General features: G+C 42.4%; 1 protein-coding gene across 2 annotated transcripts in view; it reads right to left on the reverse strand.

Moving 5' to 3' along the window:
- Positions 1 to 16,061, reverse strand: part of LOC121577777 (RNA-binding protein Musashi homolog 1) — a 29,155-nt gene extending 13,094 nt beyond the window's left edge. For both annotated transcript variants that reach the window (XM_041891658.2, XM_041891657.2), the window contains exons 1-6: positions 15,940 to 16,061; positions 15,415 to 15,455; positions 14,509 to 14,590; positions 14,288 to 14,372; positions 2,371 to 2,412; positions 1,834 to 1,926 (exon numbers count right to left, since the gene is read on the reverse strand). In XM_041891658.2, coding sequence (XP_041747592.1) covers positions 1,834 to 1,926; positions 2,371 to 2,412; positions 14,288 to 14,372; positions 14,509 to 14,590; positions 15,415 to 15,455; positions 15,940 to 16,001 — 405 coding nt within the window. In that variant the 5' untranslated portion in view covers positions 16,002 to 16,061. The remainder of the gene's footprint in view (positions 1 to 1,833; positions 1,927 to 2,370; positions 2,413 to 14,287; positions 14,373 to 14,508; positions 14,591 to 15,414; positions 15,456 to 15,939) is intronic.
- Between the last annotated feature and the right edge of the window lie 359 nt (positions 16,062 to 16,420).

Genomic DNA, 16,420 nt, shown 5'->3' on the forward strand with positions numbered 1-16,420 from the left:
TTTTCCTCTACCCCCTTTCTCTCAGTCTCTTCCATCCTTTAGTTTCTTCCTCTCTCTACCCCCTCAAAGTGACGTCATTAAGCCCCTTCTGAGGGGATGTTGATTCTGTCTAGGTTTCTAGAAGGTTTTCTGTCCACTGCTGCTCAAGACAGTCAGGACACACTCTTTTAAGTCGGTGAGTGTGAGACATTAGCCTCACGCACAGACATACTGCTAAATTACCAAGGGACATTGGCTAAAGCAGGTCACCAAGGCAACAGACTGAGACAGGTGCAGGGGGTAAGAGTGTGTTTTGGGATGGGGAGTGTGTGTATGTGTGTGTGTGTTTTTGTGTGTGGGGGGGGTCTCGTGGCAAGAGCAGCTGTTGCATTAGATTAGTTCAGAATTGGAGACCCTTCACCTCCTCCCTCCTTAACTACACCTCTCTCTAGCACAGACCTCTTCACTCGTTCTCTCCCTAACACCTCTCCACATCTTCCTTCCCACTGATTCAAGACTGTTTGTCAACTTTCTTTCAATCTGTTCCACTTTTCATCCCTTTATCCCACTTTTTCTTCAGCCTATTTGGAACTTCTCTAACATTTTAGTGAGAGTTGGTTCTTCTCATACATGTCTGCGTTCCTCTTCTCTCCTGCAGTTTGAAAACACTTCCCTTCTGAGTACCCCTACCTCTCTCCAGGAGGTGCCTCTTCACTCTCTTCACCCCTCTTTCTCCCCCTTCCCTCTTTCTATCCACTCCTCTGTCATCCCAGCATGAGTTTGCCTTTCACTGCATTTCATTCAAATAGGCTTAACTAGCTTGAAGAAAAATTGAACAGCCGAAGCAACTCAAACAACAGCAACGGGAGAAAAATGGAAGACAGAAATGCTAATATCCATTAGAATACCCTTTGACAGTAAATATCAAACATAATGTTGTTGTGTTCCCTCTTTTGAGATCCCTCTTCTCCTTCCTCCCTTTCAACTCTTCTCTGAAATTAGCCACGCTTACCCTGTCTCTAACCCAAATGTGGAATAAGAGAAAAAGAGAGAGCGAAAAGAGAGAAACAGGGAGACAAATAGACAGAGAAAACATGAGATATAGAGTGAACGGGGGACATTCAATGAAAAAGGAGAGAGCACTTGGAGAAACTTTGATGTTGATCATGTCAAAATGGAGAACTACTACTGATTCATGATATACATGTAGTACAGGGATGGGCAACTTTGATGGGGGTGGGGGCCACAAAAAATCTGAACTCATCATAATTTGCTGCAATTCTACACACTTTGCCATGTGGCGGAGAGAAGATTTTGCAATTTTATAACTTCAGTTTTAGAGTTAATTTCGTGCAATTATAAATATTTTGCCATGGAGCGGAGAGGAAAATTAGTAGTTTTACAGCTAATTTCCTGCCATTCTACACATTTTGCCATAGGGTGGAAAGAAATGTTTGCAGTTTTTAATATGATATTTGAGTGACACTGACTAACAACATCAATGGGGGCCCCCCGGGCTCTAATCGACCTTGATTACTACAAGTTTAGATAGCTGGCCGCGAGACTAACTTACCAATCTAAAACACATTTGCTGACATGGGTTAATTGAGTGACTATCAGGGACTGACATAACAAGAGACAAACCATTGATGGACAACCACATTTTGAAATTGCACCTTGTGCTACTATTCTACCTCACAACAGTAAGTTGAAACCGCGACGAGTTCCCAAAAAATCTAACTTTTATCAGAGGGCCTTCAAAGGGGGGGGGCTGTTGGCCGCATCCCTGATGTAGTGTAATTTGCAGCAAAAGCATGTCAACAAACATATCTTAAGACAGTGTGTCACATTTACCTTTCCAAACTGGTCAAAGTATTGCTTGACGTCCTCGATGGTTGTGTTCACAGAGAGGCCTCCCACAAATATCTTCTTTGTCCTGGTCACCAACTGACAACACAGAGGTAGAGGACACACAATCATTAACACAAAGCACATCGAAATGGCTAGATGTTTCAGATAATAAAGATCTAAGATCTGTTAAGCAGTAAAAATATCTAGGGAGGAGGGTTGCCAGGCACTCGGAACAGCATAGTACAGTAATAAGACAATTCATTTGACACAGTGTGTGAGTGTGTGCATGAGTGTGGATGTGTACATGAGTCTTTAGGCTGGTAGAGCCCCCTGGTTCTTATGTATCGGGGTCATATAGAGGTCGGGTGAGGTGGGGGGTGAGGGGGGACGGAGGATTGCTGCCCCTGCTGCCCCTTCATCACGTGAACGGAATACAGGAACATAATCTGGTGCGGCATGCAGGCCTACCCTGATGGGACATGGCGGCTGTGACGTCACCTTGGCCTCCAAGAGTTAACCCTGTCAGGGATGAGAACTCACCTTGGGCTGGGCTCTACGAGGAAACGCCACCTTGGGATCAATCTGGAAAGAGAGAGAGAGAGAGAGAGGGAGAGAGAGAGAGGGAGAGAGAGAGAGAGAGCGAGAGATGGGAGTTGGAAGAGAGAGAGAGAAGTCAGAGAGGGAGAGAGAGAGAGAGAGAGAGAGAGAGAGAGAGAGAGAGAGAGAGAGAGAGAGAGAGAGAGAGAGAGAGAGAGAGAGAGAGAGAGAGAGCGAGAGAGAGAGACGATGTGTTAGAAACAGGTGGATAAAAACATTTAGAGACCATACAGGTAATGGTGACTCACAGTTCAAGACAATGGACCACAAACTTGAATGATACAAACTTTATGATACAAAGCTTTTCTGGTATTTGAAAGGCATTGCATTCCATTTCTATGACAGTCCCCAACCTGTGATACACTGGAGTTATATGACCAATGTAGTGGCAGACTGCATACCACTAGCCTGGTCCCAGATCTGCTTGTTCTGTTTTGTAAACTCCTGTGGTCACGCCATATGAGTTGACAAGACAGCAAGAACAGATCTGGGACCAGGCTAGCATATCACAGTATAATACTCTACAATAGCAAAACAACACTTAAAATTCACACAGTATATCAATGAATAGACTCATGTTGACAGTGTGTACTTGTAGAAAACACTGTCTGACTCGAGAAAAAAGCTTCTGTTCAAATCAGAGCATTGTATGCCGTGGAGGATTTGCATAAAGGCTCAGGTTTCCCACGTGTCTTTCAAGTCAAATCAGGGGCCGCGGTCTTGTGAGGCTCTGTTGGTATGAGCATTGGTCTAGCAATGGCAGGGTTGTGGGTTCCATTCCTGCTGGGGTTACATACTACTAAAATCTACACTGAGTGTACAAAACATTAGGAAAGTGCTTTTGAACAGGGTATGGTAGTAGATGCCAGGTGCACCGGTTTGAGTGTGTCAAGAACTGCAACGTTGCTGGGTTTCTCACACTCAACAGTTTCCTGTGTTTATCAATAATGGTCATCCACCCAAAGGACATCCAGCCAACTTGACACAACTGTGGGAAGCACTGGAGTCAACATGGGCCAGCATTCCTTGTGGAACGCTTTTGACACCTTGTAGAGCCCATGCTCCGACGAATTGAGACTGTTCTGAGGCCAGAAGGGGGTGTAACTCAATATTAGGAAGGTGTTCTTAATGTTTTGTACACTCAGTGTATGTACTCACTATACTTTAAGTCGCTCTGGATAAAAGCATGTGCTAAATGACACAGTAACGGCTGATGTTTGAGTGAGACGGAGGGCTCCTCCTCACCCCATGGTGTAGGACGGAGAGGAAGGGAGGACCGTCACCTCCAGCTGGATTCAGGGTGACAGAGGGGACAGTTGACGACGGAAGGGGACTACATAGCATGGCTACGTTAGCAGGGGTGGCACAACAGCTATGGTCGATTGTTGAGCACCCGGGACTTTTCAAATTCTGCTTCTCATTTACTCCACATGACGGGAAGAAACCATGACTTCTACTGATGATCTCACATTTGTCGCTCGATACATATGTCTAATGACACTTCACTGAATTGGCCCTTGTGGCAGAGTTATCACACCATGACACAAACAATCGTTTCTTGGGTCAAACAAGAGCCTGATCATCCCAATAGTTTGGTGCCATTTTATTTCAAAACATTCCTATCAAGCATGTTCATGTTCCCTCCAGTGCTCAGAAATCAGTAAAACAAAGCATGTTTGTCATAAAGATAGAAAAACACAACAAAGACAAAAGGACCAACACCCCTAACTAAGTATTGGACCTAAAGTATCGACTACCACAGTTGTGCTATAGGCTACATCTTGCCATGCTGTTTAGTATCCTTACATTATAAAGACATGACGGGGTACAGATCTACAGCACCTAGAATGAAGCAGAGCACAGGTATAGATAGGTATAGATAGTACAGTGAATGTGGGCCTACACTATGGCCTCTATAGAAAACTTTTTTAGTTTAGCCCAAATTGGTCTATTCCAGAAACCAGGAGTAATTACCCAGCTAACATTCATAAATATTCAGAAACATATCCTTGACCGCGAATAACAACTTAAAATGGCAATGGTATAACTGACTTAATAACATATTGTACGTTACAAAGCAGAGAATGATAGTAATAAAGTTATAACTGAGTGTTTATTAATGTTAGCCGGCCGACTTCTTGCTTTGTGACATACAACCCAGATGGATACTAGAGCGCAGAGAAGGATCCCATCAAACCAGAGCCTATTTGTTGAGTGGCTTATGTTAAAGGGATACTTCAGGATTTTGGCAATGAAGCCATTTATCTACTTCCCCAGAGTTAGATAAACTTATGGATACCATTTTTAAGTCTCTGTGTCCAGTACGAAGGAAGTTAAGAGGTAGTTCGGCGAGCCAATGCTAACTAGCATTAGCACAATGACTGGAAGTCTATTGGTATCCGCTAGCGAGCTAACAGATACCCAACGCTAGCAGATACCCATAGACTTCCAGTGCGCTAACGCTAGTTAGCAATTGCACTACAGCTAGTTAGCAACTTCCTTCAAACTGCACGCAGAGACATAGAAATGTTATCAACGAGTTCATCTGACTTTGGGAAAGTAGATAAAGGGCCTCATTGTCAACATCCCAAAGTATCCCCATAAGACTAGACCTCAAACTGCCAAACCCATCCAGATATGTTTAAAACTGAAACAAACAAACAAAGTGAAGGCATTACAAATCATCATTAGCACCCGGTCGCCAACACATGTCGCAAAGGCAGAGAACAACATAAAAAGTTATAGTCTTACAACATTCACATAATACTCTCACAGCACTACTGTTATTTTCACATTTCTATTGTGTGTATGTTTTTTTTTTTTACGGATCGGGATCGGGATGGGGAAGTGATAGAATGAAAGCAAGAATGAACTGAATAAATAGTAAGAACTAGGGCGGCAGGTAGCTTAGTGGTTGAATGGATACTTCGGGATGTTGGCAATGAGGCCCTTTATCTACTTTCGCAGAGTCAGATGAACTCGTGGATACAATTTTTATGTCTTGAAGGAAGTTAGAGGTAGTTTCACGAGCCAATGCTAACTAGCGTTAGTGCAATGACTGGAAGTCTATGGGTATGACTTCCAGTCATTGCGCTAACGCTAGTTAGCAATTGTGCTAGCACTAGTTAGCAACTTCCTTCAAACTACAAACTACATCTGTGGATGTATCCCTTTAAGAGCTTTAAAGTATCCCTTTAAAAGCTTTTGGCAAGAAACAGAAAGGTTGTTGGTTCGAATCCCCGAGCCGACTAGGTGAAAAATCTGTCGATGTGCCCTTGAGCTAGGCACTTAACACTAATTGCTCCTGTAAGTCTCTCTGGATAAGAATGTCTGCTAAATGACTAAAATGTACCGTAAATGTAAACCGGAGAGGGTGAAAAGGAAGGAAAGAGAGAGGGAGATAGGCCTAGATCGAGGAAGAGAGGAAAATATGTGAGAGAAGGGGAAAGAGTGAGAGAAGGGGAAAGAGAGAGAGAAGAGGAAAGAGGGAGAGAAGGGGAAAGAGTGGGAGAAGGGGAAAGAGTGAGAGAAGGGGAAAGAGTGAGAGAAGGGGAAAGAGAGAGAGAAGGGGAAAGAGTGAGAGAAGGGGAAAGAGAGAGAGAAGGGGAAAGAGTGAGAGAAGGGGGAAGAGAGAGAGAAGGGGAAAGAGAGAGAGAAGGGGAAAGAGAGAGAGAAGGGGCAAGAGAGAGAGAAGGGGAAAGAGAGAGAGAAGGGGAAAGAGAGAGAGAAGGGGAAAGAGTGAGAGAAGGGGAAAGAGAGAGCGTGGCCATTCATTTTAAAACAAAAACTCCCCAGTTTGTGAGCAGGGAGTCCTAGCCCAGTAGGCAGCCTTCTGGTTTCATTAATTAACAGGACAAAAGGAGGACAAAACAGATGGGCCCACAGAGGAAAAGGGGATCCCCCAACCCACCCCACACACCCTCATTGTGCGGTTAAACACATAAAACACACACGCACACCCACACAATATGATCCACCAAATCACTGCTTTTTCTAACAATCTCTCATTCACAAAATGTTTGTAAGGAAAACACACACAAATAGTTAACGAAAGTGTGCTATCCTATCCTATCACCTCATAATTCAACACATAAAATACATCTGTTTAGAAACAGCCATACCAAGACATTTGGAAGGTGGCTAGGCTATTGTGTCACTCTGTGGACAGCGATTGGATTTGGGTCTGGGCTATCGGGGTCAATCTGCACTGCTGAACAATGGCAGAGTAATTAGTTAACGAAGTCCACTAATGAGGCCCCCTACCCCTAAGACCCAGCTAGGACAACCTGTGTCTGTGTGCGTGTGTGTGTGTTTGTGTGTGTGAGTGCGACTTATTACTTCCTTCAGGAGGGCAGATACACACTCGGGGATGATGCTATACTTCAGAAGCACCAGTTTGTTTCCTTCAATCCGATTAGGTGCCTTTCAGATTCATACTAATTACAGACCAGGGCCTTTCTGTCTGTCTCTCTCTCCTTTCCATCTTCTCATCCATCCCCTTGTCGTCTCCTCTGCCCCTGTCACCACCAGAGAGCTAATCTCCACAGAGCCATGACCTGGGGCAGTGCTAACAGCTAATGTTAATGCTAACCTAGTTCTCACCCCATATTTAGTATTTTTAGGTCTCACTCCATATGGAGACCAATCACCCATTAGTGAACAGACACACAGCCAAATCCAATGAACAGATTTGCAAGCGTAGCAGATTTTGTCATCATGCTAAATCTCTTTGCTTGCTCTGAGTCCGGTAATGAGTTTTCCCCTTGTGACAAAAACATTTAATAGCCTTTTCTTGGTGAGCCGTGTTAGCATTGCTAGCTAACTTTAACCAGGCCCGTGGCATCACTAAACTGCTCTAGAATTACTAACATCAGTAAATTGTCCATTCATGTATGAATTAAAATCAGTAAATACATGTATGTATAAAGCATTGTTACAAGGACCAGTAATCTGCCTAAATCATAACCAACATAATTGTGTATTAATCTAATGCAATGGTTAACTACAAGTAATAATAACATAAATCAGCAGTTTATGACCTTCAAATAAGATATTAGAGTGTAACCAAAGTTCTTTCTCTTTCTCACACTCTTCATGAGGTATATTCAATGCAGCAGGACTAACATACCTAACGAACTGATTGGTTTACTTAGCTGTGTTGGACTAGAACAGCCACAAAAAAATTGTGTGGGCTTGGAATTTGACTATGTGCATAGGAAATCCATGCAATCCAAACTTACTTCGTACTAATGACGACGATTTGATGTGCTAAAGTCTATTAGTAATAGACTATATTTGTTTTGCATAGTCAAAATGGGACCAGGGTCGTGTTCATTAGGCATCAAATGGAAGAAAAATTACTTAAACTGGGACTATGTGGACTAGTCCAATAAGAAAGACTCATTTCCATTTTCCGCTACAAAACGTTTTCCATTAGGTGCACTAATAAAAAACGACCCTGGATAGTCTTACTCCAGACCAGGCAATAACACTCAGGTCCTCTATGCACTACATCACACTACTTCCCTGTGTCCGAGTCCTCTGAAGCAGCCAAACAAGTAGGACTCTGTCTTCATGCCAAAACAACATCACCAATATGCCTCGCTCATAAAAACCTATTCAATTGGTCAATACTGTTATTGTCAATAACAACATGAAAGTCGTCTTGAGATATGGGCGAGTAACTCGAATTTTCATGCAAAACTACCCTTGACATCTCTGCATGATGTAGCCCTTTCCTGCAGTCAATGACCACTATATCTGACATAGTACAGGTGTCTTCTTTTTCTTAAGCCCATAACCATGTTAAGACTACCAAGAATCACTCTGTGTGACCCTGATTTAGCCCACTGCAGTAAAAGGTTCATCAAAGACATTTGACTTATTCGCACACATCTTGGTCCTTTATATGATTAGACTGTGCTATGTTTTCCATCTGAATTACAGTAGGTAACACAGACTTTCCTAATCAAGTAGTTGCCAAAAATAAATCACGACTCTTCTATTTGTCCCCAGCTCTTTGCTTTTACAGTGTCAAGCGTATTGTCACTGCTTTTCAAAGTGCTTAAACTTGCCCCCATTCCTACTGCCAAACCCCTCTCATTCACCTTGGCCTTTCTCTCACTTTCTCTCTCTCTCTGTTTCTTTCTCACCCTCCATGGGGTGAGCATCGAAAAAAACACTCAAAGCATGGAACATTCTTTCTAATTCCAGAAAGGAATTTCACTCTCCTTCTCATCTCATGCTGGTCAAACAATAGCCATCCACAAGGGAGAGAGGGTAAAACGGTTTGGAGGGATGGAGGCGGGGAGTGTTCAAGAGGTAAAAGTGCACAAGGAAAGTAGAAGAGATGGTACAAAAAGAGGACAGAATGAAATAGGTGAATAGATAGGCAGGGAGAAGGTGAGATAGAGTCAGATAGAGAGAGATAAAGCGAGAGACAAAGTAAGGGAGACGGGAACACCAAAATTGAGTATGTTTTTTTCCAATTACACAGAGACACAATTTATCAATTGACGTACTGTATGTGAAATCAGCACACCAGACATTTTCAGCACACCGAAACATAACAAGGTGAGCTGAAACAAAATATTGTTATAAAATCAAAAATGGTGTCCCTGCCGTGGTAGACCATTCAACCCTCAACATGGCCACAACAACCTCCTTTCAGGGTGATATGTCCCAAACCAAACCCTGCTGTGATTGCAGAGGCTTGGCCTCCTCCTACCTATGGCCTAGCATTAGCATCACAGACGCCCCGCTCATTCTTAAACATTATGCACTGCGTTATCCAGACACGGTAACACAATGATTGACCATCACACTTTTACACACACACATCGACACAGTAGAGCCCGGGGTCTTCAAATGTCACCTAGCTCATAAGATATTCAAAGATCAGATTGAGAAACACACGCACAAACACACTTCTGACAATACAAGGCCTACTGTAACTAGGATCCACAGATACATCGCCATGACAACCAACACACATCTGCTCCTGATTTCAAACAATTTCTGAAGCGTAAAATACCTAGTCTGAGTACCTGTCTCTGTAACATTTGACTCTTTGTGTCATATGCAAAAGATGTGTACAAGGAGTGGAATGTAATAGCTGAACAGAGACGACAACCAGGCTATAAAATACCAACGGGGTTACACAAAAACACATTACCACCTCGATCAAGTAAACAACAAGATATAAATGGTGCAATCTATTTATAAGATAGTTAACGTAATAGTATTTTTATCTGTCTTGAACAGGTGATTCATTTGGAGTGGTGGTCGTATGAATACAACTCAACGTCTTCACAAACATACTGTATCTCTACCATGTTATGACAATGTGTTCACTGTATCCACAAAAACCCTACTTTTACTGTAATTACTGTAGAATCTATAGACTGTAGCTATAACATCAGTGCACTTGCTTTGCTCCTTTGGGAAAAATTCTAATAGGCATATTATTGGATCATAAAGTGTGACCAATATTGAAGAGATTAATTGTAACTGAAAAACACGTTTTAGTTTAGTCAAAGCTATGTAACTAAGGACCTGTAAATCAACGTCCTACACAACCACTGCCGTATGACTCAGTTGGTAGAGCATGGTGCTTGCAATGCCAGGGTTGTGGGTTCGATTCTCACGAGGGGCAGGACGAAAAAGTACGCAAATGTATGCACTCACTACTGTAAGTTGCTATGGATAACAGCGTCTGCTAAATGACAAAAATGTAAATATGTCTTTATGGCATAGTGGCTGTTGTCCTTGGGATGGCTCTGCATTGGTGGCAGCAGTACATGCTGCATTCATCTTCAAATGCTAAAAGAGAGTTGATATGGAGACAAAAGTCCCACTAGGCTGTGGAGTCACCATTATGTCCCCTGTGGATGTGACTGATTTCACCCAGGGCAACAGACCTGCGTCATGTAACCACACTTGCCTTCTATCCTCCCCCTCTCTCTCACCTTTCACTGTCAAATGTTATCCCTCTAGGGCTAGGCAGTGTGTGTGTCGGTGGTAATAGTACTGTGTGCACACGTGAGAGTGTGTGTATCGAGGGGGTGGGGGATGGAGAAACATCCATTGCTGACAAAGCTGTATGCATGACCAACACAAAATCACACAGACACATATTCACACCTTGTATAGTCATTGAAATATTGACATTAGCAGCAATCAATCTTTGTGTAGGCCATCAACAACAAACAAGTGTTTAGACACAAGCATCATCAACGGTTATGTTACTGTGTGTGGCATCACCGGTTTCTTCAAAGACTAGTCTTATCCATAGAATTAGATTGAATAGAACTGACATTTCCATTCAAGTCAACCAGTGTTGTGGTCGAGTCCACCTAAAGCGAGACCGATTTAATACCAAGACCGGGGGGGCGAGAACGAGTCAAGACCGAGAGGGTGACAAGGGGTCCGAGACTAAGAAAAATGTGAGTCCAATTCAAGACCATGATTGTAATTTTGTCAAATTGACACCAATAATATTTTTAATTGTAAATAACTGTCTTAATGTTCCTGGACCCCAGGAAGAGTAGCTGCTGCCTTGGCAGGAACTAATGGGGATCCTTAATAAATACAAATAAGAGTTCAAAATGTCCAGTATTTCTGTGTTCATATTTCAGAAGAACATATAGATTCTTTAGACATTCAGAATGGTGAAAACATACATGCTAAGGGAAAATAGAGCCACTCAATGAGGGCCTTCTACACCTTCAGAGAAGGGCCAAGGATTTATAAAATAATTACAAGAACAATAATAATTCTAATTACATTATTCTTTTCAATGATGTTCGGATTTAATCGCTTCAGTTTTTGTTGGAAAGGAAAGGGTTAACACTGAAGAGAAAAAAATATCCAATCAGGATTTTTCTTTAGTGGTCTCTGGGGAGATAAATCTAGCTAGCTAAGTCAGCCATTGGCTAGGCCATCAGAAGCTAGATAGAAGGAATCTGCCATTCAACTGTATTAGGGCAACATTTTGGAGTGACAGTGGAATCAACCAATCACATTTTGACTTGTAATGGGTGGGACCGTTTTTACAAAAAACATATGGAAACTTCTGCCTTCTCAAAGGCCAACAGGTCACTGCGCAATAGTGAGCAGTCACTGTCTAGCTAACTATATTTTGTTGTAGGCTAGTTTGCAGCGATTGCAACAGGTGTTATCGAAGAGGATGTTGTTGCTAATTTGCTAGCTTCTCCCTTTTCAATAATAACTTTCAACAAGATGTTAAGTTTTAAATTAGCATCATCTGGTGAGTGGAACTGTGTTTTTTTATTGCAGCTTGCTTGCTGTTGTTAGACATTTCTTTGAAAATAACTTCTGTGTGAAACATTGTTGCATTTGGTGTAGTGGTGCCTGGAGAGGTTGGTATACTCAAATGTTGCTAATAATTTCCCAAACGGCCTGCCCAGCGAAAGAGAGGCACCCTGTGTGGAAGAATATATATATTCGTTTTCCTATATATTCTTCAGATTTGCACTCTCTAAATCACACTTTTTAAAATAGAAAAACAAAAGAAATGTGATGTTCTAAGTCAACAACAATGCTTAAACCACATCAGGAGACCCTTTTGGAGGTCTGGGAAAAAGACAAATATATATTTTGGGGAGGGTACTGAGGAGTATTTTTGTAATAATAATGTCTTCTTTTTCTGTTTTTGCTCAATCTTGTTGGGTGGGCCTGTGTCCACCCAGGCCCACCCATGCCTACGCTCCTGATGCAAACAGGGCATGATGACTGAATTGCGCATCACAAATAGCCCACTAACCATGACTTCGGACCAAACTTTTTCAATACCTGGTTTGCATACCCATTGTTGCCTTAGTGAGCATTTTCTGGTAGATATCATACGTTTAAACGTCTTTCCTACCTACCCTACCGGCTACCAATGTCATTCTTCTGTGAGCTGCTCCATGTCAAAACCAGTTGAGAGATGTGCGCTCTTGCTGCCTGCAGATTATATTCCAGTGAAACTAGGCTATGTGTGCGGCGCGCATGTGAATATATTTCACGTGCTTTGTGATTGTGTAGGCTACTTTGTGCATGATTTCTCTATTGTACAACATAATTGATAAGTTGTATACCTCCACTACACTACTTTGATAAGCATCAGTGGGGAATAAGAAGTGACTATAGGCACAAAAAAAAGTGGGTATACGGCATATACCAGCGCATACCCTCCACTACGTCACTGGCCCTTTGTGTTTTACAAAAAGTGCACTCCTACATGAGTGCGCTGGTATTACGGTTGCTGTCCTTTCAGCATCACAAACCTGTCACACACTGAAGGCCTATGTCCAATAAGTTCGCCACTGAGCAAACATGTCTATACTAGATATAAAGACTGCAGGTATTAATGTTTCAAGAAAGGAGTGTATATATTTGGCCTGGCAAAGCAGTTTTATGCGCTTACTGAATGGAAGCTGATAATGATTAGTTTTTTTACTCTGCTGGTCTTGGGAAGAAATTACGAGACAGAGTCAAGACCGAGTACAAATGTGTTCGACACCAAGACAAGACCGGTCTCGAGTACTACAACACTGAAGTCAACATCGCCCAGAGGTTCCCAAACTTTTTTGGCCCGCGACCCCATTTTGATATTTAAAATAAATTGCGACCCAACCATGTAGAAAGGTGATGTAATCAATGGCCAATGTTAACTTTTTTAATTGGGGCTATGAAAATTACATAATTATGTTCTCCCCTCCCCCCCAGGTCTGATTTATTGCCTGGTCTTGTACACGCTGTTCTAACGAGTCCTGCGCGGCTTGTGTGCATTGTAGAGGGAAACAGAAGACACATACGTGTTTCTGAGAGTCTTATCTTTCAGTGATGGGGTCATAATATTTTGTAGCTTAAACTATTCAAAACATAGAGCCACATTTGTAGGAAGAAAACAGAAATCGCTCTGTTTATTACAAGGGAATCTAGCAGTTACCAGATGTTACTGAAGTAACCGCGGTTCTATAAACCAAGCACGTTTTTTTTTCTTGAGTTTCTCTTGCAACCCCATATTCAAATCAGGCAACACAACATGGGTCGCAACCCCTAGTTTGGGAAATACAGACATAACCAATTCTATGGAGTTTACCTTTTATGAAGAATTCTATGAAGTTATCACAGGCAAGGACTGAACTCAGGACCTAGTTGACAACAATGTACCGCTTCATGTTTTGTAGGCTTAACTTAATCTAAACAGTTCTCTAATGTTGGTTAAACTTAATTTAACAGTTTTACGAACTCACAATCAGTTACAACCCAACTTATTTAACATTTTTTTTTACAATTGTAGTCATTTAGCAGACGCTCTTATCCAGAGCGACTTACAGTTAGTGAATGCATACATGTTTTTTTGTTTGTTTTTTCATACTGGCCCCCGTGGGAAACGAACCCACATCCCTGCCGGCCAAACCCTCCCCTACCTTGTGCGCCGCCCATGGGTCTTTTACATGTTTTACAGCCCTAACATTTTTTGGGGTCTAAAACTCTTCTTTCTTTTTGGTTTGAGAGAGAGAGCTGAAGCCTCCTCCTCCTCCCTGTCTCGGTCCCCAGGTAACCATGGTGACGAACAGCAAGAAAGAACCTTTCATGTTGGCTGCCCTAAACCAGGATTTGGTGGTAGGGGAGGAGAGAGGCTCCCATAGTATCCCCAAACATTACTACCAGGGCCTACCTTTTCATCACATGGTATACAACATTATGGCATAACATGTCATAAGAAACAGACTGACTAAGAACAACTGCATCCATATAAAATACATAGATGCATGTAGGCCTAATAATAAAACTGACTTTTCTATTAAAATCAGATTAAATAAATATAAGGATGCCAGCATAAACTTACTGTTTTAGAATCCAGCTCATGTCTGTTTTGCGCCAAAACTTTATCCACACCAGCTTGGTCTATGTATGTGACAAACCCGAATCCCCTGAAGAAAAAAACATTGCCTTTGAATTATAACAGGCTGACACAACAAAACACAAACTATCGCCCCCAGCTATAAAGAAAATAAACCAATGAGAGCGCGCCTATGATAGGACGGTGAGGTGCGCACGCCTCCTTACCTTGATCTCTTCGTAACTGGATCTCGCATCACCATACACTCCTTCACCTCGCCGAATTTACAGAAGTATTCATTCAAACCCTCTGTAAAAAAACAACATATGTAAGGATGTCGAACCGTGTTCCAAATCCTTTCAATGTAGGCGATAATAATGTATTTACAACGACAGATAACGCAACTGAGCAAGACCAAGTTGTTGTTTGTCTGTCGAAACGTCGTTCATTGAAAGTAGGATAAGCGTTGACTATTCAACTCATGGTTGATAACCCATGTTATAATATGTTGATACGACCATAGTTACTTCACAATTGTGATAACGTAGGCTATACAAATAAGCTGATTAGGCTATACTTTTAAAATAACTATAGGCAACAGTTTACAAACAATGAGTTTTTTAATAACACTGTATTCTATTGAATGAATGGCCTCAATGACGCTGTAACAAGCGCAACAATGCGATATCACAAACAAAAACACCCTCAACGCTGCAAAAGGCACGATGTTCTCACCTGCTTCAATCAGATATCAAAAGAAAAAACGTGTTCCATATGGTAACCAACCGCCCAAATAAGATAAAATAGTTTTAAACATTAAAAAACGATTTTATACTAGTCCTAATTTACAATGTTAATCCCATATCGTCTCGGCTGTTTCAGTCTGCAGTCTAAATCCTGCGTTGCCTACTGATCCTCGTTGAATGAAAGCTTTGATTTCGGCAGCATAGGCTATAAACTATGAACTGTTTTTGTTTTTGTTTTACAAACGTCAGAGAGTTTCACATAGTCCACTGAACAACGGTAAGAATTCTTCTACACATAGTATATAAAACGGCTAATAACACTAGCCTAAATCTAAGCATTCTATTTGCATCCAGGGACTTTGAAAAGTCGCTCGCGGGACAGCTCACCTTGTGTTGTCTGCCAACTGAGACCCCCGATGAACATTTTGCTGGATGGGAGAAATAAAGGCGAGAGTAAGAAGTGTAGAACAACATATTACCGTAAAACAGAACTCAGACACTAAAACCAAACTGCAATTGACAGATTTATATACACAATAACTGAAATAAAGTAACGGGGGGGAAATCGGCCATGTTGTGAAGGCAAGAGTGGTTAAGTCGGGCCGGTATAATGCTTACGAGAAAATACTGTAATCAAGTGCTCTCCAAATGGAAAGAAAAAGTTGTTACAATAGCTATCTCCTCACTCAAAGACAAAAATATAATAGTGATAGGGTCCTGCCCGGATGAGCGGCATTGATACACGGTTGAGCGGACCACATTGGAGAGCACAGCACATCAAAACAAGCATGCCTGCCTGTCTTTTGTCTCCGCGCTCCGGTCGGCTCCACACAAACCAAATCCACTGTTATCTCTCATACATAGGGAAGCAAGCAAGGCCAAGGCGCTGGTGAGACGGCGCGGGAGATTTACCAAGGGTCGTGGGGGGAGTTGTCCACGGAGGACAGGCTGCTTTGGCTCCCTTCCGTATCCATTCCGTTCCTCTGTTCTTGACTGTGAGGTGAGGAAAGGCAGTGAGTTGCAGACTCAGGGTGGCGGAGGGGTGTGGGGGTGGTTTGTCTAGAGGAGGAGGGACGAGCGAGCGCGGCGCCCGCACACGCACGCTGATACACACACACACACACACACACACACACACACACACACACACACACACACACACTAATGATACACACAAGCAGGCTCCGCCTCTCCCTCGCTTTTCCTTACTCTCGATTCCCGCCCCTCACCACACCGCATTGTAGGCATGGCGCTTTCTTGAAATGTTTCCCCGCGGAAGGATAATGATGTGCATAGTGGAAGTTTTGAGGAAGTCTATTGTGAATAGATTATTAGTAGACAGTATATGCCTAGTAAAATAAGGCCTCCAGCTCTTAAGTAAGTATGAAGTACA

The sequence above is a fragment of the Coregonus clupeaformis genome, unplaced genomic scaffold (genome assembly GCF_020615455.1).
Source record: "Coregonus clupeaformis isolate EN_2021a unplaced genomic scaffold, ASM2061545v1 scaf0043, whole genome shotgun sequence".
NCBI classification, from domain to species: Eukaryota; Metazoa; Chordata; class Actinopteri; order Salmoniformes; family Salmonidae; genus Coregonus; species Coregonus clupeaformis.